At 45.9% G+C, this 26,509-nt stretch overlaps 1 protein-coding gene across 3 annotated transcripts in view; it reads right to left on the bottom strand.

The window, feature by feature from the left end:
• LOC138566223 (laminin subunit beta-1-like) overlaps positions 1-26,509 on the bottom strand; it is an 882,924-nt gene that overhangs the window by 115,661 nt on the left and 740,754 nt on the right. For all 3 annotated transcript variants that reach the window (XM_069643284.1, XM_069643285.1, XM_069643283.1), the window contains exons 25-30: positions 22,627-22,723; positions 21,044-21,422; positions 20,003-20,187; positions 17,159-17,400; positions 8,063-8,266; positions 5,690-5,834 (exon numbers count right to left, since the gene is read on the bottom strand). In XM_069643284.1, coding sequence (XP_069499385.1) covers positions 5,690-5,834; positions 8,063-8,266; positions 17,159-17,400; positions 20,003-20,187; positions 21,044-21,422; positions 22,627-22,723 — 1,252 coding nt within the window. The remainder of the gene's footprint in view (positions 1-5,689; positions 5,835-8,062; positions 8,267-17,158; positions 17,401-20,002; positions 20,188-21,043; positions 21,423-22,626; positions 22,724-26,509) is intronic.

Below are 26,509 nucleotides of genomic sequence, written 5' to 3'. Positions count from 1 at the left end.
GGCACATCCTTCCACCAACCCGACTAAATACAAACCCACACTGCTAAAAGCACTTGGGACCCTTCCTACACTTGCCACCTCCTGGGGCACCTTGTAGGAAAGGACACCGGGCACCAATGCCTTTACTAATTAAAACTCAACTGAAACGCCGTCTGCACACCATGGCTAACCGGCAATTAATAAAACAGGCACTGTGTAAAAACGCATTATGCGTAATATCATATGTATTCACGCACCGGCGCTCGCATGGTCAGAGCACACTCAAACAAAGCCCAACACGGCACAGATCTAGATCCCGGCCATCACAATATGGGTCAGCACGACGTATACTATATGCATCCTCGGCACAATAAGCACCAAGACCCTTCCCACGGAAGCCGCTCCAGGCCAGTGAGGGAAGGGTCCCAGGGCACCAATGCCCTAATTATGATAATCGCCTTGAAACTGAAACCCAACTGGGCACTTCCCCACTGTCGGGAGCGCACAATGAAAACAACTGACACCACACATGAACCGTGATACCACACGGAATCATGTCTCTTAACTATTCCTTGTAGCTCAGCCCTTGGGCACGAAACATTGACACTAGTTTACCTTAATTCCTTATTCGTAGGTATTGACCTCTGCTAAACCAGGCACCGGGCGGACTGAGCCCTTGCTATTACCACTACCCAGTAAATAACTGACCTACCTCCAACAAGCAGGAGCCAGGACAATCCCTCTATCTTACCTACCAGGTGAGAGCCCTTGCAAATGAGTCAATCATTACCAATCATTACCAAACACTCTAAACCAATTAGGACCATTACCAACCAAACTTACGGAAATCTCTTCTTTTCTCTCCCTTAACATGTACTCAATACTGTCTATTGATAATTGTTTTTGACTACAAAATGTATGAACCAATATGCAAATCACTATGAATCTTTACATATATCACAATCACTGGGAATTATATCACCCACACATCATATGTCCAAACACAAATGTCACATGATATACACCCAATCACGAATGGTGAATGCCCGATCTTGGGACGACATTGGCACCAAATATGTAACAAATCCATTGTTATTAAAAATTATGAACGGTAGCCTAGAAAAAGACATGTTAGGTCGAAACACGTGTCAGCATCACCTGTTGTAGCATCAATTGATGAATTTGAGACAATAAAAGATTGGAAAAAATGAAAAATTACAAACCTTGTGGATCTACATTTTTCAAGCGCAGCAAAAGACAATGGGGTAAATCCCAGCATTAGAAATTGCACACGCGCGAATGAGTGGAGACTATAACAATTCTCTCACAAAACATAAGTGGACACACATAGATGGAGGACAATGAACATTGGATATTTTAAGTGCAGGAAGGCGGAACGGCCAGCGGTGATCGGGATGTGTTCATGATGGATGGAGTGGAGGCAGAGGCAGTGAGGAACAGAGGCAGGTCAGCGGTGAGGGAAACATGTAAGCTAGCAGGCAGTTGAGAGGTAGGTTAAGAGGTCAACCCTGAAGTTAGGAGGTAGGCTTTTAGTTTGGTTTTGAACAAATCCCTGTGGACTGTTTCTCAGATGTCAGGGGGAAGAGAATTCCATGCAGGTACAGCAAGAAGAGAGAAGGAGCAGAAGGATAGGTTGGAGGTGATGAAGTTGGACACATTCACAAGGGCAGTTTCCGTGGGGTGACAGGAGTGGAAACCGGTTTGTAGGGGGTCTCGAAAGTTGTGGATGTCTAAGAAGTTGGTAAGACGGTTGAACACAACCCTTTCAAGCACTTTAGAGTAGTACAGAAGGAGAGACACATGGCGAACGTTAGCCAGTAGGTTCGGATCAGCCTCTTGCTTTTTTAGGAGAGGGATGACCAATGCTGTTTTGAAAACCGAGGGAACCTCCCTCCCCATTCTCCCTATTCCCCCACCATGTTGGATGATGGCTGCATTCCTGAGCTCTCAGTGCTCACACCAGCAGCAGGAGATGGGGGCCTAGGCTCCTATCTGACGCCACCCCTACACTCATAGCATGAGTCTTCTTTACCATTTTGCATGCAGTTTATATCATGCCCTTACATTTCACTGCAGCTAAATACTGAGGTAAGACCTTTTCTGTTCACTGTCCCTCCGTAATATCTCGGTATATTTTTATTGGGTGTATGCAGTGCATGAATATATGCGGATGGCCGGACTGTGGAGATGAGCAGAGCCTCTAGGTTGGCCCATGATCTTTATCAGGGTAAAGTAACAATTCTGCCCTAGAAATTTGTATACAAAGTCCAATGCTTTCTGCATAGTTTTCTTTGAAGAAAAACAAGTCAGAATTTGTTTATTAAACAGTCTTCAAAAATACCAAATCACATGATAAATTAATGACACAATACAAGACATGCTAAAAGAAAAATGTTCTGTAAAAGAAGTTGGATTCACAATGGGGAATGCATATCCTAAAAGCACCATACACAACGCAGGTGCATGAACAGATTAAAATTGCACCTGAGTTGTTCTTTACTGTACAACATCAAAAGCAAGAAATTAAATATGCTGTGAACGTACTTTTTGAGTAGTTGACACAATGAAAAAAAATGTACCGACAAAAAAGCAACTAAACATATTATCAGTAGCACCCAGGTAAGGTGTGCCAGCCTATCCGGAGCACCAAACAGTGTACTGTATGTTCTGATCGAAGCCTGAACAGGCTCTTGGCGGGTGGTACCTTCCTGCCAGCTGCTTATGTTTCTGCATGCCCCCACACCCCTCACCTCTTCACCCTTCCGACCCATGCCATGCCCATGCTCTGTGTGTCACTAAATGGCATTCGTACTCAAGACGCCCTTACCAGCACGAACAGTAAAAAAGGAAGCAGGCCTCCACTCGCATCCCCAGTTCCCATTTCCATGGTGGGCATGTTCGCCCCCCCCAAAAAAAAAAACTACTGAGGGGGCGTGCTTGCTGTGGCCCATGTGTACAGTCTCTTTAATACCTCCTAGCCTTCTGGGCATTTGCCCTAGAGCGCTAACAGGAATGATACCCTCTCGCTATGATCCATAGGAGAGAATGGCTTGGCTGGAGAACCTGGAAAGGGGCCTGTTTTGTGAATGAAACAGACCAGCAATTGAACGAAAGCAAGCCGGGGGAAATGATGGGAAGCTTCAGGCCCCCCTGAGACTCAGAGCCCTGGGAAGATACCGAAGACGCCCATGGCTAAGCCTGGGCCTGCCCTGCTACATTCCTGACACTGCTACTCTGCAATCAGGCTTCTGAAGCCACAGCACCATGCTTTGTGTTCAACACAGCCCGGCTCCTCCTGGAACGCAGTCCTGCAAATCGTCAAACACAGCCCTACTAATAGCCGAACACAGCCCTGCTGCTTGTTAAAGACAGCCCTGCAATCCAGTGAACACAGCCCTTCCGATAGACAAACAAAGCCTTCTAAAAGTCAAACACAGCCCTGTGATAGCAATTCCTGCCATCAATGAACTCAGACCTGATACCCTCTCTATGACATACCATCCACTCTTGCAACATATAACATATTCATAGGAATAATCCAGAAGACATGGTTCTATGCCACTCGAGTGCCAGAACCTTCCCGGCACCCCTGAAGCTGCTTCAAGCCGGCACCCGCGCAGAGGCTCGCCTGTGCATCGTTCGAAACCCATTTCATCATATCATTTCCCTTCGATAAGTCATAGAGAAACCTTTTATATAGTCCCCGGCCCACTAGAGAATGGTAAATCGACCCCCACTAACCTGGCACAGATTTGTGATTGGTATCCTGGGATGACTGTCAATGAGTAGTAGGGCCCTGGGGAACGGAATACGGAAGTGGAAGCAGTGGTAGAAAGAGAAGAAGGGGCTGCTGGGGAGATCGGGCTGGAAAGTAGGCATGAGCATGGCACGGTGGCCCATGCCGGCGGGAGACAGGAGATCAGCGAACACGACTGGAGGACATGGCTGCAGCCAGGCCGGGTACATCAGGCCAGGAAGAAGGCACCAAGCTGAGGAACGCCCTGGAGGAGTGGCGGATGAGGTCTTTAAAGACCAGCAGGGGGAGTAACAAGCCTTACCATCAGGTAAGGTCCATCTATCAGCCAATCAGTGGGGTGGAGCATTATGACTTGGGTGCTACTGGATAATATTCAAAGTACTCTCTGCCACAGATTGTGCCATGCCATCTGCCCTACCCTCTCTAAAGGGCAAAGAGCCATATCTGCAGTACTTGACCTTACTGGCTGTCTTTGCAGGGTTTTACATGACTGCTGTGCAGCACACTTCCTTTCTCCATGACTGGCAGATCAGGCTATTAGATGACTCTGGTACAGGTCATTCTTATTCCCTTCCTATCGGGATAGTATGCGTCTGCCATAAAAAGGCATGTCCCATGCCTGTCCTATCACGATATTAGAACACTGCTGCACAGAGCACTCCCCGTGCGTGTCCTATCATGATATTAGAACACTGCTGCACAGAGCATTCCCCGTGCGTGTCCTATCACGATATTAGAATACTGCTGCACAGAGCATTCCCCGTGCGTGTCCTATCACGATTTGAGAATACTGCTGCAGAGAGCATGTCCCGTGCCTGTCCTATCACGATATTAGAATACTGCTGCACAGAGCATTCCCCGTGCCTGTCCTATCACGATATGAGGATACTGCTGCACAGAGCATTCCCCGTGCGTGTCCTATCACGATATGAGAATACTGCTGCACAGAGCATTCCCCGTGCGTGTCCTATCACGATATGAGAATACTGCTGCACAGAGCATTCCCCGTGCGTGTCCTATAACGATATTAGGATACTGCTGCACAGAGCATTCCCCGTGCGTGTCCTATCACGATATGAGAATACTGCTGCACAGAGCATTCCCCGTACGTGTCCTATCACGATATTAGGATACTGCTGCACAGAGCATTCCCCGTGCGTGTCCTATCACGATATTAGAATACTGCTGCACAGAGCATTCCCCGTGCGTGTCCTATCACGATATTAGAATACTGCTGCACAGAGCATTCCCCGTGCGTGTCCTATCACGATATTAGAATACTGCTGCACAGAGCATTCCCCGTGCGTGTCCTATCACGATATGAGAATACTGCTGCACAGAGCATTCCCCGTGCGTGTCCTATCACGATATGAGAATACTGCTGCACAGAGAATTCCCCGTGCGTGTCCTATCACGATATGAGAATACTGCTGCACAGAGCATTCCCCGTGCGTGTCCTATCACGATATTAGGATACTGCTGCACAGAGCATTCCCCATGCGTGTCCTATCACGATATTAGAATACTGCTGCACAGAGCATTCCCCATGAGTGACCTATCACGATATTAGGGTAATGCTGCACAGAACATTCCCCATGCCTGTCCTATCACGATATTAGGATAATAAAGGGTGTGAAACTGTTGCATTGCTGGATTTTCATGGGAATCCATTGCAGGATTTGCATCGGAAATATGTATATTATATTGCTGAATTTGCATACATTACTAGATTTGCATGAGAAACAGTTCAATTGCTAGATTAGGGTGTGAAACAGGTGCATTGCTGAATTTTCATGGGAAACCGTTGCTGAATTTGGGTGTGAAACAGGTGCATTACTAAATGTGAGTTTAGGAGAGGGCAGACCACTGCGCTGCGAATGAAGAGGTAACAGGGCATTTTTTTTTTCCAATGTAACTGGGCAATGATGCTACCTGTCAGGAAGTCTTTGATCTTCTTGATGAACTCCCGCAGCTTCTGGGTGGAGTCCTCCATCCGCCGCTTAGCATTTTGGGCGCTGGTGAGTGTTGCGTCACTTCGGCTCTTAGCATCTCTGGCTATTCCCTTGATGACTAGAATCTGGGCAGAAATGAACGTGGTCAGTCGCAGCAGCCCACGCCTGTAAGCATCCATCCAATGTGCTCAATTTGTGTTCCTTATTTCACACACACACACACACACACACACACACACACACACACATGCAAACACTGGTGCAGACACACACACACATGCACACACACACCCACCCACACCCCCACACATGCACACATACATACACCCACACACACATGCAAACACTCGTGCAGACGTACACACACCCACCCATGCCCCCACACATACACACATACATACGCCCACACACAAAGATTTGAGCACATCCCCACGAACACCACACACAACCATGCATACGCGTCTTACCTACCTTGTGGGCAGAGCCAGCCTTAGGGGGGGCGAGCCCCCCAGGGAGCCATATGCCCCCACCACGCCAGCTCGGGGGAGTCTTTCAAGGGCTCCCCCGAGCTGGAATTGTCGGAGAAGGCGCGTCAGCATCCTTTTGCTGTTGAGAGCGCCCGTCACCAGTGCTTTAAGTGGGGTAAGAAATTGAGGGGGGGCCCTCGTTTGGGGGCGTGGCTTCCATTGTGGGAGTGGCCTAAAAGTGCACAAATCATAGTAAGGTGCGCAAACAAATATATAAATGTATTTGAGCATTTATATATTTGTTTGCGTACTACTATGGTTTGTGTATTTTTCAAGCCTTCTTTTATATTCATAGCAATGTTTCATATTTCTATGTTTATAAAAGGTGGCTTGTAAGTGCACAAAGCATAGTAAATTACGCACACTTGTGTGCTTACCTTACTATGGTCTGTGTACTTTTCAAGCTGTCTTTTATAAACATAGACATTTGTAACATATGTCTATGTTTATAAAAGACGGCTTGAAAAGTAGGCATCTTTTATAAAGCGTTGAGGACGGACAAAACCCAAGGTGGCTTTGTCCGTCGACAAAGCTTTATAAAAGATGCCTTGAATTGTGTACGATTCAAGCAGTCTGTTATAAACATAGAAATATTTCTACGTTTATAAAAGATGGCTTAAACGTACACAGTTGAAGGCATCTTTTATAAAGCCTTGCCAAAGGTGAAAGGCGCCTCGAGCTCAGTGATCTCTGCCCTGAGCAGAGATCACAGACCCTGAGGCGTCTTTCACCCTCTGCGAACCCGCGGGCTCCGTTATCTAATCTGCATATTTGATCATGGAGCCCGCGGGTTCGCTGAGGGTCAGTGACCTGGGGAGGGAAAACTAAAGGACTCTAGCTTCCTCTGATGGCCCCTCAGATGAGGGGTCATCAGAGAAAGTTACAGTGACTGACGGAAGTGCCAGCCAGGCACAGCAACGGTGTGCCTGGCTGGCACTTCTGTCAGCTTGCCTGATGTTAAAGTGGTGGGCGCATCTCCCGTCACGGCTGCGGCCGCGGCGGGATAATGCGTCCTGCCATGGCGTGATGAGGTCGGGGGGCCCCGGCAGGGCCCCGGCTCAGCTCCACTTTTTGGAGACTGCCGGGGCCCGGCCCCGGCAGGCCCCGGCCCACTTAAAGCACTGCCCGTCACCATGGGTGCCTTTAACAGCAAAATGCGCCATTAGTCCCCCACCACGCCAGCTCAGGGGAGTCTTTCAAGGGCTCCCCCGAGCTGGCTTGGTGGCGGAAGGCGTGACAGGTGCCTCATTGTCATTGAATGAACCCGCGGCGGCAGGCTCATTCAATGACAATGGGGTGTTAACGTGCCCTGTTCACACCATTACCTCCTCGCAGAGCAAGGAGTTTAAGTTTTAAAAAAAAAAAAGTAGCTCCTCCTGGCCCCGCCCCCTGTTAACCAGGGGCGCCGGAGGGCGAGGGTGGGCGCCAATTCGCCCAGGGCACTGCTGCCCTTAAGGCCAGCCCTGCTTGTGGGGACTATGTGTGGAGACTTACCTTGTGACCCAAGTCTCCACACTGATAGCAACCGTACCTGCCTACATTTGAAAATCAAAATTCCTGAGATGTATGCCCCGCCCACAGCCACACAAGACTCCACCCATTTGCACACGGCTCCGCCCACATGCCCCGCCCACCTGTCAAAGGGTAAACTCTATTGTTGTAGCCTTAAGTTTGCTTACTATAGCGCTGAAAATCATTAATTCAATGCTATAGTAAGCAAAATGAACGTGGCACCGTCGCAGTAATAATGAGGCCTATTATTCTGTGCATGTGGCACCCTGTGCAACACTCCGATCCCTCCTCCAACAGTGCGATGCATCACCTACCTTCTGCACCATGGTGTCCAGCTCTGCTGCAGTGCTCTCCAGCTCCTTCGAAACATTCTGGCTCCTATGTAGCGCCTTGAGGGAGACGGGCAGAGCACCCTGACAGCTGTCACCACCACATTTACGGTTCCCAGAGTCATCTCTGCAGTTGGCGCCACCACAGCGGGCGGTGTCGCAGCTTTGGTCCCCAGGAGCACCACAGATCTGGAGTGGATCCAGAGCAAAAGGCAAGGAATTTATCCACACATAGAAACACTCAATGATTTCCTGTTGGCCCACTGGGCCCACAGCACATTCTAAGGCAGTTCAATCTATTCCACAGCAGAGCTCTTCGGAATCGTACCAAAATGTCGCCCCCACAATTACGATGGCCGAAAAAGGCAATTTTTTTTGTTGACCCCCTGCTTACACCACATATGTATGTGGCGGTGTATTGAATATAATATTAATATGGGGGAAAGGAGGATCTCCCCCCCATATATATGTGGTGTAAAGGGGTTTTTCGTCCGTCGCAATAATCACATAGATCCAGCTCTTCGAGAGGCTGTATTATTTAACTTTACAATTTTCAAAGAATCCAAACATTATGACAAGGTCATTCTAGTGCTGGGGTCAAAGGGCAGAAGGATGGCTCAGGGTGATATTTAAAACAATGATGCCACCACTTCATAGGTTCGTGTGGAGGCCATGTCTGGAGTTGTGGGTCCATTTGTGGTGCGAAAACCCCAAAAGTATAAAGATTTCCTAAACACACGCCAGGGAGGTGGTGCCTAGTTTTGCCACATGGGTTGCACTGGTCATCCAGGGATGTGGGGTTCCCTGGGCCTTACCCATGAAGACGGGAGGCTGGGCACAGCCATGACAGAGGGTTGGTAGCCCATTAAACAGACGTGCTGTTGTAATGTATGTCTGCAGGCCTGCTGGCTTATGTAAAGCATCTGGATCGCCCATTCGGCATCATGGCGCTACAGAAGTGGAATGTCAAAGTGCTCATTACACCAGCAGGCATCTAACAGAACAAGCATTGGCAAAGCCAACAGCTTGGACATGTGTGTAGTCCTAGGACAGTCATTTGCCAGACACTGCAGTTTTACCTTGCCGTACGATGGCAACAGCTGAAAAACGCTGTAAGTACCTGATGATGTCATTGCATGGAAATCTAATAGCTACACACAAGCCACAACTGTTGGCTTTGCCAATGCTTGCTTTTACCCAGAATTTAGTGCAAGGAACATAAGTGGGGAAACACATATTGCTTATAAATCAGGCGGCTTAAGGCACACTTAGTTAGAACACCTTTTCTACCCTAGGAGCTCATCTTCATCTGCAATTAAGCCATTATCTCCTAGAAATAACACTGGCAGTCCCGAAGCAAAACAAAATGCGAGGTTACTGCATGATAGAGCCAGTTGAAGAAGATCCCACAAGGGTGTGTCTTGGGGGAGGGGCAGTTAGACGGCTGGAATGGCATGGATATGTGGAGGTCAAATGTTTAAACCCTATCCTTCCTATATATACTACAATGCAATACTTTCTGTGTGTAGGTGGTGATAAATAGCAACCTTGTAGACAAAATTAAGAGTTTTTGATTTTGTGTAGGCATAGGATAGGTATCCTCCAGGCACTGCCACAATACTACGATATGATAGCAGAGCCTCGTAGGCTCCTTTCTAGTTCCTATACACCAGATGAAACTGTTAGCTTTTCCAATGCTGGCTTTTAATAAGATGTATGTGCTATTAAATCAAGTGGGTGAAGAAAAACTTGGCTCGGGTGAAGAGGGTGGGCAAATTCGCCCCTTCCTCCTCCTTTTATATGGTGCATGATGCTGAAGAAGGCCAGGAGATATTGTGAACGCCCATACTATTCCGGACCAATTCCTAGTGCTCCAATACTGATAAGTATGTTGAGAGGTACCCACTCAGACACAGTGGACGAGGAGTCTCGGGCTGCAACTGAAGAGACCTAAATTGACAATATTGACTAAAGCGCTGAGAAGCCAAAGCCACTGACATCGTTAGAGACACCACGCCGTAGCAGCATTAGACATGAAGCATACGTGCCATCCACACATTGGGACGGGAACACACACTCGAATACACAAAGAGCACGAGTGTACAGTTCTATAGTTAGAGGGCAGACACATATACATACTGTCATTGCTTTATTATTTTATCATTAGCTTAATGCAGCAACGCAGAAACCACAAGAAGCAAGAGATCCTGAATGAAGCTTGCAGATGCTTACATGCCATTAATCTTATGGAACTGCAGGAGCACCTATGGGACCTGACAGAGCCCAGTGTGACTAACCTATGGAGAATATTGAATAGCAAGGACACTGTAGGAATCACATAAGGGTTTAGGAAAATTACAGAAAGCCGCAAGCCTCTCAGCAAGAGCTGAGCTGAGGTGAATTCAGGCTGGATGAGAGCAAACGTGTGAGACAGGACCCGCTGCCAAGACCAACAGGTCCGAAACGACATTCCATTCCCTGAACGACAGTAACACCAGCTGCAATAAAAGCAAATAATTCCTCATGATTCAGAGCTGCAGAAGCTCCAAACCATGGTCCGCGAACACATGACCCACCCGGCAATGGACAGAAACTAGAGCTGGGAAAGAGAGTTGATCTCACGCCGCCAGACAGAAGCTTGCAACCAAGATGTTACAATGTGGGACAAGTGCTGCATGAGATGGACGAGCACTCTCATAATCTAAGGTGGTGCACACAAATTACAATGCAGACACATAGTCATTCTTATTACCTTGAGAAGGTACACCAAGTGCTGAGAACCATTGCGCTTCCCGGGCCTGGGGAGGACAGCTCTAGCCAATCACAGTTCAGACTCCTAGTGGTGGGTAGCAACGGACAAGAACTAATGGTAAGACCCTCACAATGTAACACTGTTAGAGGTAGCAATTTTGGAGATGAACCAGGCCAGCCACCTGACATGCGAGAGCCACTAGACTAACACGTATAGTGTCCACTATAGGTGGACTATTACTCAGTACCCAATCCAGTAGTGCAATAGGCTTTCTGGAGGGGCCTAGGTTGTGACGTCACTATGATGCCTCTTTAGGAAAAAACTGACCTGCGAGTCAAGAGATGTTGAGATGTCTGTAGATTTCTTCTATCCTTGTTCTGATCCCTGTTGGTTTTGGCTGTAATAAACCGCAGTTTGAACTTGCTGTCTTGAAGGTCTACCTTCCTTTTTGGGGGAAGGTTTTGGGCCTTCCAAGAGTTTGCAAACTCCTAGTAGCCCTCGAACCTACCTGGGAGTTTGTCCCCAACAAGGACATTTGTATTACAGTTGCTATTAATCCATTAACCTGGATGTGACTGCTGTGAGAAACCTGAGGCTATCCTCACACCTACTCCCCTTCGATCCTCGTCTAAGGTGGCCAGGGAAAGACCAATGCTTTTGGATCCTGACCCTGGGGGTGGAGAAGCGAGGGCGGATCACCTGGGTGGAGGGTTCTTGGAGATTAGGAGTGGGGTGCCCACAGGCGAGACATGATATCCACCTTTCCCCAATGCAAAACATTTCCCCTTATTTCCCCTCATTTAACCCACTATAGTACTGTGACGAGGAAGAGGTGACTAGGAGCAGTGATCACTAGTAAGTCATTTCACCACTCCAGTACTGAGACGAGGAAGAAGCCTGCACAGTGTTGTAAAGGTCAGGCATGTTGCAAGTGCTCCTCTAATTGCTACCAGGCAATTACAATTCGGAACTCACACCTGCAACCAGTCGGTGGAGCCAAAGGCCAGGCGGGACGCGTGAAGGCCACAGGTGGGGAAGCTGCAATGTTCGTAGGTGTGCAGCTGGAGCTGCTCACACAGAAGAAGGAAGAAGGAAGAAGGAAGAAGGAAGCAAAGTGACTGATAGCATCCACGGAGAGGAAGCAGAGCTGCTGACGGGATATGGAGAGAAACTGAAGTGCGAACGGGGCTTGCGGTTGAAAGAAAACATTCAGGCAGAGTTCAGCTGCCAGAGGGGACGCCAGGACCAGTGATTAAAGAGGAAAAATCACTGGACCCGGGATGCTCCAGGGAGCTGTGGGGGACTCAAAATGGATGCAGAAGAGGAATGTAAAAGCATGCACACAATGAAACGAACCCAAAGCAATAAACTGAGAGAACATTAAAGACAATATAACCGGCAAGCGGCAGAGTAAAAGATCACAAATATTGAATATCGAACTAAATGAAAGCTTTTGGGCAAAGTTATAACCTGATGCCTTCACACTGCTTAAAAATACCACTGTGTGTATTCATTCAAATGCTCACCTTCTTCAAAGTTCTTGTACTCTGCTTTCCTTTCCATTTACTAAACTGTTCTTTTTTGACTATCCTTAACTAGGTAAACACATATAATAGAATATATATAGATACATTGTAAGGTACTCAGTTGCTTGCTGCACCTGCTGCAAAGATCTGTGTGCTAGCTGCAGGTCAAAGGTTGCTGTCCTGGATGAGCTAGCAAAGTGTTTGCATTAGAAATTACTATTGATCTGCCGGATACTAAATTGCACCAGAATTTGTCAGTTACGATATTATTTGAATCACATTTATTATAGTTTATAATTATATTTACAATTAGAATTATAATACTGAGATATAAGAGTAGGACACTGTGTGAATAGATGGTGTGTAGTTTCTAAGGCCAAAGAGCAAAATCTGTAACGCATGCCCTGACTGGCAATACAGTCCAGGGTCCTGTTATCATCAGTGAGGGCAAACAATGAAAGCCGCCGCTGCATGGTATATCGGCACAGATGTATATCCTGGGTAACTATTAAGACATTTGCTGGAGTGAGATACTTGAATGAAAGCATTGAGTATTCCGACATACTAATTAAGCAATATAACCTGGGCAGGGGGGCACACGGTTTATATTGCTATTAGTACCACGGCACATTGTACCCGGATGCTAACAGTGTTTGAGAAACGGCGTGTTTGACGTTTCTCAGCTCACAATAAAACTATGAAAAAAGATATCCGCAATGGATTGGGCAGAGGGAACAACACGTAGTCCCTCTCCCTTTCTATGGCTGCCATTCGAGAGTGGGATATGCGCCGGCAACATTACTGTTCTCGCGCCGGAGAGGGACAAGGAAGTACAAGGTAAGTGGGAAGAGCCTTAATATGTGGATACGGGGTATAGAGGCGGGCGGATGGGGGAAGCGGCGGCGCAAGGGAGTGCACATACCTGATTCTCGGTGAGGGAAGATGGCAGCCTCCCGCTCTGAGGAGACATGGAATAGGGTCTTTACTGTGTGGTAAAGACCCCTTTCTGAGCCTCCTCATTGCGAGGAGGCCTAGTCCCCCCACCCTCTAATTATGGTAGTTAAATTAGCAATATTCGTGGACCAATCCCATTCATGTGCCTTCTTGCGAATTTCCTTCTTGATTACCCAGGAATCATAGTCCAATAGATCTCCTCCTGGAACTTAAAGCAGACATTGGCAATATCTGTTAACACTTTAGGTCTACTACTAGCCCCCATTTCAGTAAATTGCTTCTGAGAATCGTGACTGACTGATTCCACTGACTGCAGCCTTTGTATGCCAAATGTCCATACAAAATTATTAGAACAGTGTCACCGTCCAATAGCGATGATTTTGGTTTTGGCATGGTTTATTTCGAGATGGGTATGCTTAGAATAACCAGCTAATACATGGAGAGGCCACTGAAGACGAATAGGTGTGTGATCTAATATGATTATATCGCCAGCGTAACCTAGCCAGAAAATATGGGTTCGATCAATTTTGTGAGGGAAAAGGTTAACTAATTTCAGAGCTTGGTCCAAATCCGTAAAATAGAGATTAAATAAAAGGGGTGCCAATACACACCCCTGTTTCAATCAATTATTCGTACTGCTGGAATCTGAAAGTTCCCCTGCATGATTTAATCGAACTTTGACTGACGTTTCACCGTACCATTGCTAGAAGAACGCAAGTAGATGAGCCGGACACCCCCAGGAGCTCAGTTTCTCCCACAGTAGTTCCCTACTAACCATGTCAAAGGCTGCTATATAATCAACAAATGCCAAAGACATTGCGGCTCAAGCAGAGTCCAAATATTGTATAATGTACTGTGTCCAGGTCGAAAGCCCGTTCGATGAGGAAGTAATAATTGCCTACTCTATGCCCAATATCCAATTTCGCGAAAGATGAGACTACTACATACTTTGCCAATTACATCCTGCATTAAGAATAGGTGATAATTGTTAGGGTCAGTCCACTGTCCTTTTTATGAACAGAACTTATAAAGGATATCTTCCAAGATTCGGGTACAATTACAGAGTTAAATAATTATAATTATTAGTCTGGCCCACAACCTAGGGTTGCTCCTTTATAACCTTATTGGTCAGCCCATCTGGGCCGGGTCCATCTGTAGAGTGTAGCGCATGAAGGCACCTTCTATTGAGCAATGGGATCAGATTCCAAAATTCCTGGCTATCATTACTACACAGGGTATTATATATAGATTGCCACTGCACGAAATATATCGATTTGAGCCAGTTTTTGTATTTCGTTTTTAAATTATTGATATTGATATTTTATTTATATCGCGCTCATACGCAAGTGTTTTAGAGCGCAACGAGGCAAGGGAAGGGAACAAGGGAGAACAATAACAACAATCTTACTAGGCCCAATGACATTGAGAACGTGCAAGTGCAGAGGAGACAGAAGGGGGAAGTGCAGGAGGGAGGGGGAAAGTGGAAAGTGCTAAGCAAGAGAAAGTAATAACAACAAAGTGGTAGTGCAGTCAGTCAGGGCAAGTGCTAGGTTTAAGGTGCAGACAGTGGGTGTCTGATAAGTGCAGTAAAGGGCTACAGATACAGACCCAAGTGCAAGGGTTGCCAGGAGGAAATGAGGGTGCGTGGCAGGGTGAACAAAGTATCTGAGCCTGAAATCTGAGGGTGACAAGGTGCACCACGCCGAACAGATCAACAGGGGTGAAGAGAAATGAATGCAGAAGAAAAGAGGAATGTCTTGAGGTGCTTCTGGAACCGGAGATGGTTCTCCCCAAGCTTGAGAGTGGCAGGGAGGCTGTTCCAGAGGGAGGCCCCAGCTGAAGACAGAGATCTACCACCAGCTTGTTTCTTTGAGAAATGACTGACCCTGAGGGAGATGGAGGTGGAGGAGCAAAGAGCTCGAGAGGGAAGGTGTTTACGGAGGGAAAGTTGAAGGTATTTTGGACCCAGGCCCCAGAAACGCATGTGGACAAAGCAAAGGGTCTTGAATGTAATCCTTATAGCCACTCTGAGCCAATAAAGAGATTTCAGGGCTGGAGAGATACAATCTCAGGGCTTGAGGCTAAGGACAAGACTTGCAGTCTTGTTCTGAAAGTGTTGCACAGGGTGGAGAGTAGAAGCAGGTAAATTTAGAAAGAGGCTGTTGCAGTAATCCAACCTAGAGAGAACCAGGGCTTGAGAGACAGTGAGTTTCTAGGGGAAGGAGAGGAAAGGCAGAATACCTCTGAGGAGGTGCAGTTGGAAGTTTGACTTTTTAGAGACATCCGAGATGTGGCAGGAAAAGGAAAGTGTGGAGTTGAAGATGACTCAGAGGTTCTTATCCTTGCAGATGGGGAGAGGGGGAGGGCCAAGCGTGGCCGGCGAGATGGTGACAGGAAAGGAGGCTGAGGGTGTGCCGATGAGGAGGATCCAAGTCTTGCTGGCATTCAGTCAGAGATAATTAGCGGCACATCAATGCTGAATAGCACAAAGGCAATCAGAGAAGAGAGAAGGAGAAGAGGTGGCCAAGGGAAGCCTGAAAATGATTTTACTGTCATCCGCATAGCACTGCAAATTGGAGCAGAAAACGGCAATGCGATGGGTGAGAGTTGTTAGGTATTGGATGAAAAGCCAGGGTGAAAGGTTAGACACCTGGGGAACACCACAGGTAGAGAAGGAGATAGAGGAAAGGAAAGACCCAAGTTGGACCTGGGAGGGTCGATCAGAGAGGAAAGAGGTCAGCCAGGCCATTGCCTGATAAGTGATATTCAGGTTGTCGTAGAGCCAGTTGAGCATGATGGTATGGTTGACCGTGTCAAAGGTAGAAGAGAGATCGAGTAGGATGAGGAAAGAGGGGATGATAGAGTCAAGTTTGGAGAGCAGATCCTCACTGATGTTCCAGAGAGCAGTTTCTGTGCTTTTGGCAGCTCTAAAGCCAGACTGGTTGTCGTAGAGACAGCCAACAGAATCGGTGTGAAGATTAAGCTGGGAGAGGGCCAGCCTTTCCAGGAGTTTGTACAGGAAGGGAGTGATAGAGATCGGGCAACAGTTTGCTCGGCAAGAAGGTGCACAAGAGAGTGTTTCAGAGGGGAGGGGAAGGCTCCTGAGGTGAAGGAGAGTTTGCAGGTTTATTGATAATAAATTCCTTGGGATGCCAATCCTTGGATGAACCTCCGAAGGTAGCATGTGTATTCCTTCTTTGGCTCCCTTTTTCTTTGGCAATGTAATAATCAGACATTTTCTGCGGCTAGCATTAGGAGATTTTTTCATCAGTTTAATAGAATGGTTGCCAAAAGAATACGCTAGTTGAGTTGATCTCTCCAGAATCATATAGCCGGTTATCTCCTCATGATACCTTAAGATAAGCCGACCTGCGACAATGGGCTCATTGAGGTTTTGAATCCTGTCCTGGCACCATCTCATTCTATTTCCCTGGAGGTTGAGCTCATGTTGACCCATCAGTCTCTACTTATGTGTCAAATGTGACAGGTATTTATTTATTTATTTTTAATTCTTATAGAGTGCTACACGATAGATGATATATAATGCAGGAACATACAGCACTGCCTTCACCTGAATGGAAAGGAATCTGTCGGCAGATATGTATTAATCTGTAATCAATAGGCATGCATCCATGCATCGGCACACCTGTCTAGCTATATGGGGAGTGCTTCACTGTGGGTTCGGAAATGGGTGTGATGTATGAGCACAGTGAGCACTCACCTCATAGGAACATTATGAACGAACCCACATTCATTCTGTCACCGATTTACTTGCCGTACCAGACACACAAAGCTGGAAGTACACATCCCACCCTCCCTTGCAGGACGCGGTCGCGAGATCCGCCCTACCTTCTCGTTGATGTGGAAGACATTCAGTCCTTGGACCTTCTTCTGCAGTTCCTTCAGTGACCTCCGCTGAGCTGTTGAGTTCCTCCTGAATGAATCCAGATTTCCGTTCATCAGGCGCTCCATCTCGTGGCGGGTGGTCTTGGACTGACCTACCGGGCTATGGGGCCCCAGGACGGAGTTGTTGGCCAGCCTCCAGGCCTCGTTGGACTGCAGGTAGTACTTCATGATGCTGGTGCATGACTCTGGATGGTAACGGGTAGAAAGATGCCGGTTTAGTTGCTAAATGTGGCTATCATGGCCCAGCCAACAGTCATGAGCCAATCGTGCCTGTTCTCACTTGTCTCTCCGCGCCAATAACTGACTTTGAACAAGGGAAGGTATCGATTGACATGAATTAAGATGCACTTTTCTGTTACGGGTCTGATTGTAAAATTTGCCGATTTGACTGCGATTATCTAATAGTTTCTGAGCGATTCAGACTTTACTGACCTATCACCGGTCAAGTACGTGGATTTGCGAAAATACAGTGCATAGTTTTTCGGGAAAAGCTAAATGCTACTGTGTGTGTTTTCTTTTTTTTTTAATGCGTGTCCCTCTCTGTATCGATGATGGAAAAGGATCGGGTATAGTAGCGGAGCATTGTGACACTACACACAGTAAAACAAAGCATCGAAGGATCAGCATTGACCCTTCTGAGCATTACACGGCAGCCGTGCAGAGGAGGTGAGCGGCAGAGATTAGCACTTTTTCAACTGCTTTGGGTGTTCCCCTCGCAAATGCTTGTCCTTTGATTTGAAAGTGTGCTCTAACACATCCCTTTACATTAAGCATAAAAACTGTTTTTTACTTCTAGGGTGGGGAGTGTAAGATTTGAAAGGCGGAGGTAAAAATTTGAGGATTTTATTGGCAGTATTTAACCTCAAATTTATGTTGCATTTCCTGCATGCTTAATTCCCTAGGATTATGTAGGCAGTGAACATTGCCGTTGTTTTAATACTGCCAGCTTTTACCATTATTGGCTGACTCATAATGAGTGCCTACATTTTTTTCTAAAATATGAGGAGCTTTCATTTGGCGTTAGCACCCCGTTCCAAGGGCTGGAATGGTGGGTAACAGCCCGGCAGCACGAGTTAACGGCCCAAGCGAATCAAGGGCAGTTAACCAGGGCTACGGCCGTGACCCCTGTTCCGGCACTTGGAACGGGGTGTTAACGCCATTAGCACTCCGGGTTATCAAAGCGGTAACGCGAGGTGCTAGAAAAGAAGTATTTTCTTTCATATGAACAGGACACCGCTTGCGCACCATTCAATGAATGAAAATATGTAACCAAAATGGCCACCATCGTTGTAGAGGCGGGGCTCCTTACAGAACCCCTCTTCTATTACTATGACGGCCGGGAAAGCGAGGAGGGCAGCTGCAACAATCAGGTAAGTGAGACTGGGGAAGGGGTTTTTGAAAAGTAAAACAAAAAAAAGGGTGGGGGTAAATTGGCGGCCTGCAGTCGGGAGGCCGCCTGCAGGTTAGATGGAACGCAAGCTGAAATTACCGATTTCAGCCAATGTTTCATGGAACCTGATTGGCTGCTCCCCCCCGCCCCTGGTGCTGATGCAGGGTTGGGCAATAAGAACACATATTGAAATTCAGCGGTACTGCAAGAATTGTGGGATTTCCTTTTGAATATCACTCAGTGCTCCAATTATAAGGACATGAAGTTACACCAAGATGGATATCCCTAATGCGGGTGTAACGTGTTTGTGGTGGTCTGCAGCCTTGAGCGCTCTTTGTCTTGGTTTGAAAAATCGATCTATAAAATAGTACTGCCCTATAAGGAAAATGTATACCTTTGAGCTAATTTGCATACCCACAATTCATCGCTCAGACGCTAGGAACTGCAGATGAACTATCAGGGACGACTATTGGGTGGGACTGTTAGCTGAAACAGACTATTCCCTCTCACTTTTGAATACTGATAAATCTACCTTTTATTTTGCCTCCCCCCCACAGCATACCACAAAATATATCATGGGTCATTTAAAAATAAATGCAATAAATTGCTTACACTGCACCTCCTAACCATTTGCCTAGTGCTCATTTTGGAGTACTGGAAAAAGGTTAATAAATGTAATGGGAGTAGGCCAGGTCCTCCGATCTAGCAAGTGAACAGGACATTTACAGAAATCATTCCCAGGACCAATCCCTTGCTTTTTACGGTTCAAAATTGTGTGAAATTAGGTCTTACCTGGGGTCAAACACGGGGTGACGAGCATCTTTTATAATCATGTTAAAGGTCTTGCTCTTCTGCCCCCTGTACAGTGGATCCCATGTGATCCACTGGCTGTGGGCAATTTTCTGGGTAGGGAATGGAAGTCGAGAAGACACTATGAGAACGCGGCACAACCTCTAGCGTCTACCGATATATGTTAGATTTGTATAGTATATTTGTTTTAGTTTTTTACGGAATTGAAATTGGTGGATCGATAGAGTCTTTTTTAGTATCAGTTGTTTCTCAACTATTTTGATGTATGTTTTATTTGTTTAGGTATTATGCAATTTTATGAGGAGTTTTAATTGTCTTATTGTTTATATTGAAAATGGATTGCTTCGCAAATGGTGAGTTTTTGTTATTAAGTTGTATTGATGACAGTGTTTTCAATTTTTTGCTCATGTTTTCTTGATTGAATAAAATCTTATTGATTGATCTGAAACAACAAGATGTTGATGATAATTATGTCCAGCTTGTCTGAAGCTCATCGATCAAGCAAGCAAAACACTGGAAAACATCCCCCACTGTAACCCAATGTCACGTGCACATAAAGCTCTTGATCCAAAATTACTCAGATCTACCGTTAAATCCAGATGCCAGGATCGCCTCCAGTTGCTTCCTCAGGTTGGACACGGCTGCGTTGAGCATTCGAACATCTCCCGTCAATACATCCAACCGGCCCCTCTGTGATCGGTCCTCCGACGCTGTACCAGTCAGCTGTGTCTCCAGGGCTTGGAGTTGATCGGACAGCTGGGACATGTCTTTCCTGGTCAGTCAAGGGGGATAAAGTTAGGCTTTATAGAAGGACAACAACTTTAAGAAATCTCTTATTTGCTACCTCCTGGACAACTCCACACGGTCAAATCAGGCCATAATGGACATCACTCTATAGAAACACCTCATTTCATTGAACAGTGTATGTATGCGTGAAATCACGATCAACCTTCGGCATAGATATTTATATAATTATCCATACTGAGATAGCTTACATATTTGGTAAAATAGTTCAATGGTTATTGATGCAGCATGATGACTTCTGTGGGAGCCTATAGGCCAAATGTTTGGAATAGCTGAAAGCCAGAGTCATCAGTTCCTTCTTTGGTGCTCAATTTGTTTCAGACTACAAATTCCCATCAGCCCTCGCTAGCATAGTCAATGATGAGGAAGTCGAAGTCGGACCTTTAGAGAGAGGAGATGTTATCTAGTTGGTGACTAGACTTTGGGAGCAGGAGACTTGGGTGCTAATACCAGGTTGCCCACTTGGTCAAAATTCTGGATTCCTAGGAAAATTACTTCAACTCCCTGTGTCTCATCTTCCTAATTGAGGACTTCTCATAACACCAATATGAAGTACTACACAAAAACACACCACTGTTTCATTCTGTCTCAGTATATAAGTGCAACAGTGTAAACACCCTCACTCACTCAGGTCAATAAAATGAGTAACACTGAATTAATTAATATTTACACCATCTATAGAATTACAAGACTTTAGTGAGTTAATGCTTTACAGAACAAACATTTTCTATGAGAACATATATCACAGTTATGTTTACAGGGTATTTACATTTTCCCAGTAACGTTTATCCATCAAAATCATAATTCATATCCAACCAACTTGCCTTATGTCGGCCAGCAGTTTTGTCATCTGGTGCAACGCCTGAGTCCCGAGGGGGCGGCCGTCACCAATGAACTGCTGGACCCTCCTAAGCTTGTCCTCCAGATCCCTGATGCGGCTGTTGCTGATTTCTGGAGCAGGACCGCCTGCCAGCAGTGCGGCCGCCTTCTCCTTCAGCAGGTGCAGCTGTTTCACCAGCTCAGAGACTATTGCGTCCCACTGGGCAAAGCAAGGGTGGCAGGCGGTGCAGGTGGGGAAGTTGTCCTGGAAGCCTCGGTCGCACTGGTCACAGCGTTGCCCCGTGAATCCTTCATGGCACAGACAGCGGCCAGTGAGGCGGTCACACTGCGGTATTTCGGAGCCATGGCTGTCGCAGTTACAGGCTGAGAGACATACAACAGAGGAGAAATGTCATCCATCCCAACCAGAGGAAGTCCAACGTGAGCCCACGAGCAGAGATCTCATTAGTCTGTCTTACATGTCTCTAGAAATTACAGTTTTGTCAAAGTAACTCGATCTCTCTTGTTTGATTTTGATATTTGTTGTTACACATCAGTGTATTCAAAGGATAAAGGGTTACAGTCAGGTGGTAGGAAAGGGGGATGGGCTAGGATTGCGGATAATCTGACCAACCAATCCTCCTCTCTTTCTCAATCAAGTGGAGTCCACATGTTCTGCTTTCTGCGGCTGGGCTGATTCAAGCCTGCGCTAAACTCTTTTGTGCAGGCGGATTGACATTTGTGAGTGAGGCCACATGTAAATGGTGGGCATGAGTGGGTTTGCCACAGACAACAGCATATCCTGATTCACAATGGGATGTGCTTTGATCTGTGGCAGATCTGATTAAATTACCCCTCCATCTCATCTGCCAGGCAGCCCAGCCACAGGTGAGATGGAAATGCAAGAATGGATCAAATATCCCCCTGTCAGCATTGATCTTCCCATTATAGAAACTCTCATGCTTTCAATGAACTTCAAGAACATCTCGGTGGAAGACCTCATGGAAGACCAAGCCAACCTCACTTCACATGGACCAAACACCCCCAACCAAACGGTGACTCTCGACTGGTAGCACTGAACGCCACCCTCTCAGCCTCCATTGATAGATACACGCCTCTGAAACAACACTCTTGCAAAACCAAAACCACCAGCACCCTGGTACACGCAAGAACTCAACCTCAGTAAAAGAGTCATCAGGAAACAAGAGGGAGCCTGGCGCCGCTCCAGGATCTCATCCGACCTGGTGGCCCTCAAGGAACTCAGAGCAACTAATCAACAAAGCCAAGGCCGCCTACTATCAGGACACCACAGCAGAAGCTGACAACAAAAGCAACACCCTCTTCAAAGTGGTCAAGCAGTGCATCAACCCACTACCCAACCCGGCCAACCCTGTCATACCACACTCGATCGAAAAATCTACTGCCATCAACACCTTCTTCATCAACAAAATCTTTGAGTATTCTAGCACTACAATGCATTTTTATTGTTCAACATACCAGTTGTAGTTACCTGTTCAAATATTTACAAGACACACAAAAGCAATCCAGCTTTGGCCTTTTCCAAAGGTCCTTGTGAAATCAGACTTACCTTGGCATGCTCGCTCCGGATCGCCCCAGTAGTTCTCCTGACAGTGGGCGCACACTCGACCTCCAAACCCTGGGCGGCAGTGACACTGTCCTGTGAACTACAGAAAGGAGAAACCAATGATGGACAAGAGATTTAGCCACTGAGCTGCAATGGGCGGAGCTTCACATAAGAACTTAACAGTCATGAAGCGGACAAGGTGTGCAGTCCTGTCAGAAGGTTTCCAGCACGGAGCTCTGATTAGACATGCTAAGGGAACAGAAATAGTACTGGTAAGTGTATTGGACAAACCTTTGCAATTGGTAGATGAAGGGGCCTCTTTGGCCCTGGTAGGTCTAGAAAAAGGTAACACAAAAGATATGTGTCAACTGACTACAATACTGTGGTACGTCAGATATGGCCTGGCAGTGGAGCTGTTAATTTGTGAATGGAAGCACACTGCCAGTGGCCCTCCCTCGGGTTGAAACCCAATCTAGACCGTGCTCCTTAGGGATCTGCCTTGACACCGCTAATTTTTAATTTATAAGTTTCGCCCTTTGGCCATCTCAATTGCTTCTTCCCATATATAATTATAAACCTCTCCTGAAGACATGCAGATTCTAATTCACTTAAAAAAAAAACACAAAACTCACAGCAATGAATCTAAGGTTCTGTGTCATTTCATTGAGTTTATTTTGTTGAATTCGATTTCTTCAAATATTATTTTCTTTTGTTCCATTTGGTCGCTCACATATGCGGGGGGGAGCTCTCCTGCAACACCCCCATGACTTTGCCTCACCTTAATGATTACCTTTACCCACTCCCCCCACATATAATTGCAGCCAAATTCGGCAACAAGAATTTGACGAATTCCACTGCAATGAAACCTCTCTATCCCAAATCTAAAATCTTTTCTCGGCTGCAGACTGATGGATATGGGTTAATTGAATCCATATCGGATTTTCAGGATACCCCTCATTAATATTCATGAGATAAATTTGCCTACAATGATTCAAATGTATGCACATTTTTCCTCATGAATATTAATGACGGATATCCTGAAAACCCCTCAGGATCCCGGGTCTCGTGGCCTGGAGTTGGACAACCCTAGATCAGACTTCCTGGGGTCTTGAGTAGTCATTTAATGAAATAAAACATATGTCTTAAATAGCCCAGGCAGATGAGGACCATTCCATACCATGTGCCTCTCAGAGATTGTTTTGCCTGTAATCATGTGCTCTCTGGAATACATAGAGAGTGAAAGGGGACAGAATGGGGCTGGCCAGTGGAGGAGGAGTGAGGTAAATTGCGAGTAGGGAGTATGGCGACTGGAATGGTGAGTGGAGGGTGGAGGTGGGGCATCCCCGGGGTGTCCCCCAGATTTAGTGATTGAATATGAGGGTGAGTGGCAGAAGGAAAGGAGTGGAGGTTTAGGGGATGTCACTATAAGAGGCGTTTTTTTTTACAGGTACATTTTCTTGCATATACATGCGGGTGGAGACCCCTACATTCCCCTGTTAACCCCTTTACATTAATTATATCCCTAAATCAACCCCTCCCCCATACATGCAGCAAATTGTGCAAAACAAATTGCGATCAATTCTCCAACGACCAATTCAGATGCATAGTACCCAATCCCTGAGAGGCATGGGAGGGAAGGGGGGAGCAGCAAACGACAAAGCTGGTAAATCAATCAATTATGTAGCTCCCAGTGCACAATAGACCGGCTCTGTATGGGGTGAGGTAGAAATGGACTCATGTCGTACAATGAACGTAGCGCCTAGAAGCCTGTGTGAACTCTGTGGGCACACGAAATGGACTCTTGGCATGTCCCGCTCAGACCAGTACACTTCAGAGTTCCTTGCAATGGGTACAAACAGGACTATATAACTCTGGAAAAATAACAGCTTATCTTAAAGAACCTACGGGCAATTCAGCTTGCTTCATGCCCTACAGAAATGGTCAATAGTATTATATCTATGTATTTCATTTATTCTATTTATTTATTTGTGCAGTGCTACGTCACCAAACCGTTTGAGCTCCACTTTTTGAAGGTAATAGAAAAGGACAGATGTCCCAAAGGCCTAATGCACTTTCAAGTGCACTGGCGCTGCATGCGCTTTCCGGAGAGATGGCGTAAGGAGAAACAGTACAGTAACCACCAGTACCACCTCAGAGAACAGCAGCAAAGCACACGCGCTCTAATCTTGCAAATAGATCAAAGAGAGAGAAACAGTCTGCCCAATGCTATCTGAAGCCTGCTGCAGAGTGCAGGATGCATGCTTCCAAGTGCCATCCTGCCTGCAGTGGAGCTTCCTAGCCATGCACCACTTCTCCTACATGCTCACATGCTGCTGCACTGTGCATTGCAATGGCCTTCCTCTTTCTTTCTTGGGCTTCTGCTTTTACTTTTTCACACTTTCCTTTGCTATTGTGTGTTCCTTTTCTCTTTTCATCTTTCGCTCGGTCTCTTTTTCTCTTTCATGTATTCACCCTTTATAACGCTCATTACCCACGTTTACTCTTTCTTTTGTCCTTTCACACTTTCATTTGCTCTTTATTTTGCTCTGTTTCTTTAGTCCAATATTTTACAATCTCTTCTTTTATTCTTTCTCTTTATTTAGTATTTTCTTTCTTTCATTTACTATTTCTTTTGCTCATTTCACCTTTTCTCTTTCTTTTTAGTATTTCACTCTTTTTTCTTTGCGCCTTCTTTTGCTCTTCTGCTCTTTCGTTACCTCCCCTTTGCTTTATCACCTCTCACACTTTATTTTTCTCTTTGCCTGTTGAACTCTCCTTTTTTTCTCTTTCATTTGCTATCTCCCACTCTTTACTTGCTCATTCTTTTGATATTTTTGATCTCTTTTTTCATTATTTCTCTTTCATTCGTGTTTAATATTTCTGTATTTTTCTTGCTCTTTTGCCCTTTCATCTGCTCCTTTGCTCTTTCATTTGCTCTTTCCTCCACTCTTTATTTTGTTCTCCTTCTTTTGTAGATTCCCTCCTTCATTTGTTATTTCTTTCTCGCTTCCATCTCCAGTCAAGCTTCTTCTTTTCATTCATTATGAAGTATTTTCCTGATTTTGTTAAATTACTATTTTGCTCTTTCTTTCGCAAGCATCAATACTTAGATTCCAGAGTGTGGAACGTCCGGTGGAGTATGGCAAGCAATTATTAGCTGCACTCAAATTTTTAAATTTGTTTTGTAAAGTTCTACAGTTATAACGTTTTACAATAAATTCATTTCAATGCAGTTGGTCACTATGAAATCAACTTGGAATGATATGATGTGACATTTATAACGCACCTGTCCAGTAGTTTTAGGCGCAAATGCCCTGTTTTTTCATTGGTCGTTTGGTGACAGTTCAATGCCTTGAATTCATTGCTCTAATATTACATTATTTTATTAATGTCTTAATGTCTTCCAAATGCAGATGAAGCAACACAGAGGTGAATTTGTATTTCTTTGTCCAGAATTCCTGCAGTGATATTTATATGCTCGATTTCTGAAGTGTGTGGCTGGTGCTCGATGTCTAAGCGCCTTACAAGAGCACAATAAATAAAATAAATAAATAAATGCTGGTTTACACAGAACCTGCCTATCGACAAAGCAATGACGAGATCATGGGACCATTCACTGTGGCTGGGTGACACGGGGCCCAATAGGAAAAAGGAAAGGTTGCATTGTGTCCCCACGTGCTATGCAATAGGCTGACCACACACACACACACACACACACACAACCTGTACTATGTCCAACCTTCTTACAGAGGTCACATGTGCAATGTTCTAAACGATGCAGCCTTAGAATTGGAAATTAACTCCTGCTGCTCTTGTGTTAAGGAAGGAAGACCACCCTTACTTCCTGTTCCTCACTACCATTGTAGGAGTGGTCAATACCAGGCCT

This window comes from Ambystoma mexicanum, chromosome 2p (assembly GCF_040938575.1).
Source record: "Ambystoma mexicanum isolate Mex_15411 chromosome 2p, UKY_AmexF1_1, whole genome shotgun sequence".
NCBI lineage: Eukaryota > Metazoa > Chordata > Amphibia > Caudata > Ambystomatidae > Ambystoma > Ambystoma mexicanum.
The sequence above is the reverse complement of the archived record's forward strand: the minus strand, read 5'-3'. Positions and strand labels throughout refer to the sequence as shown.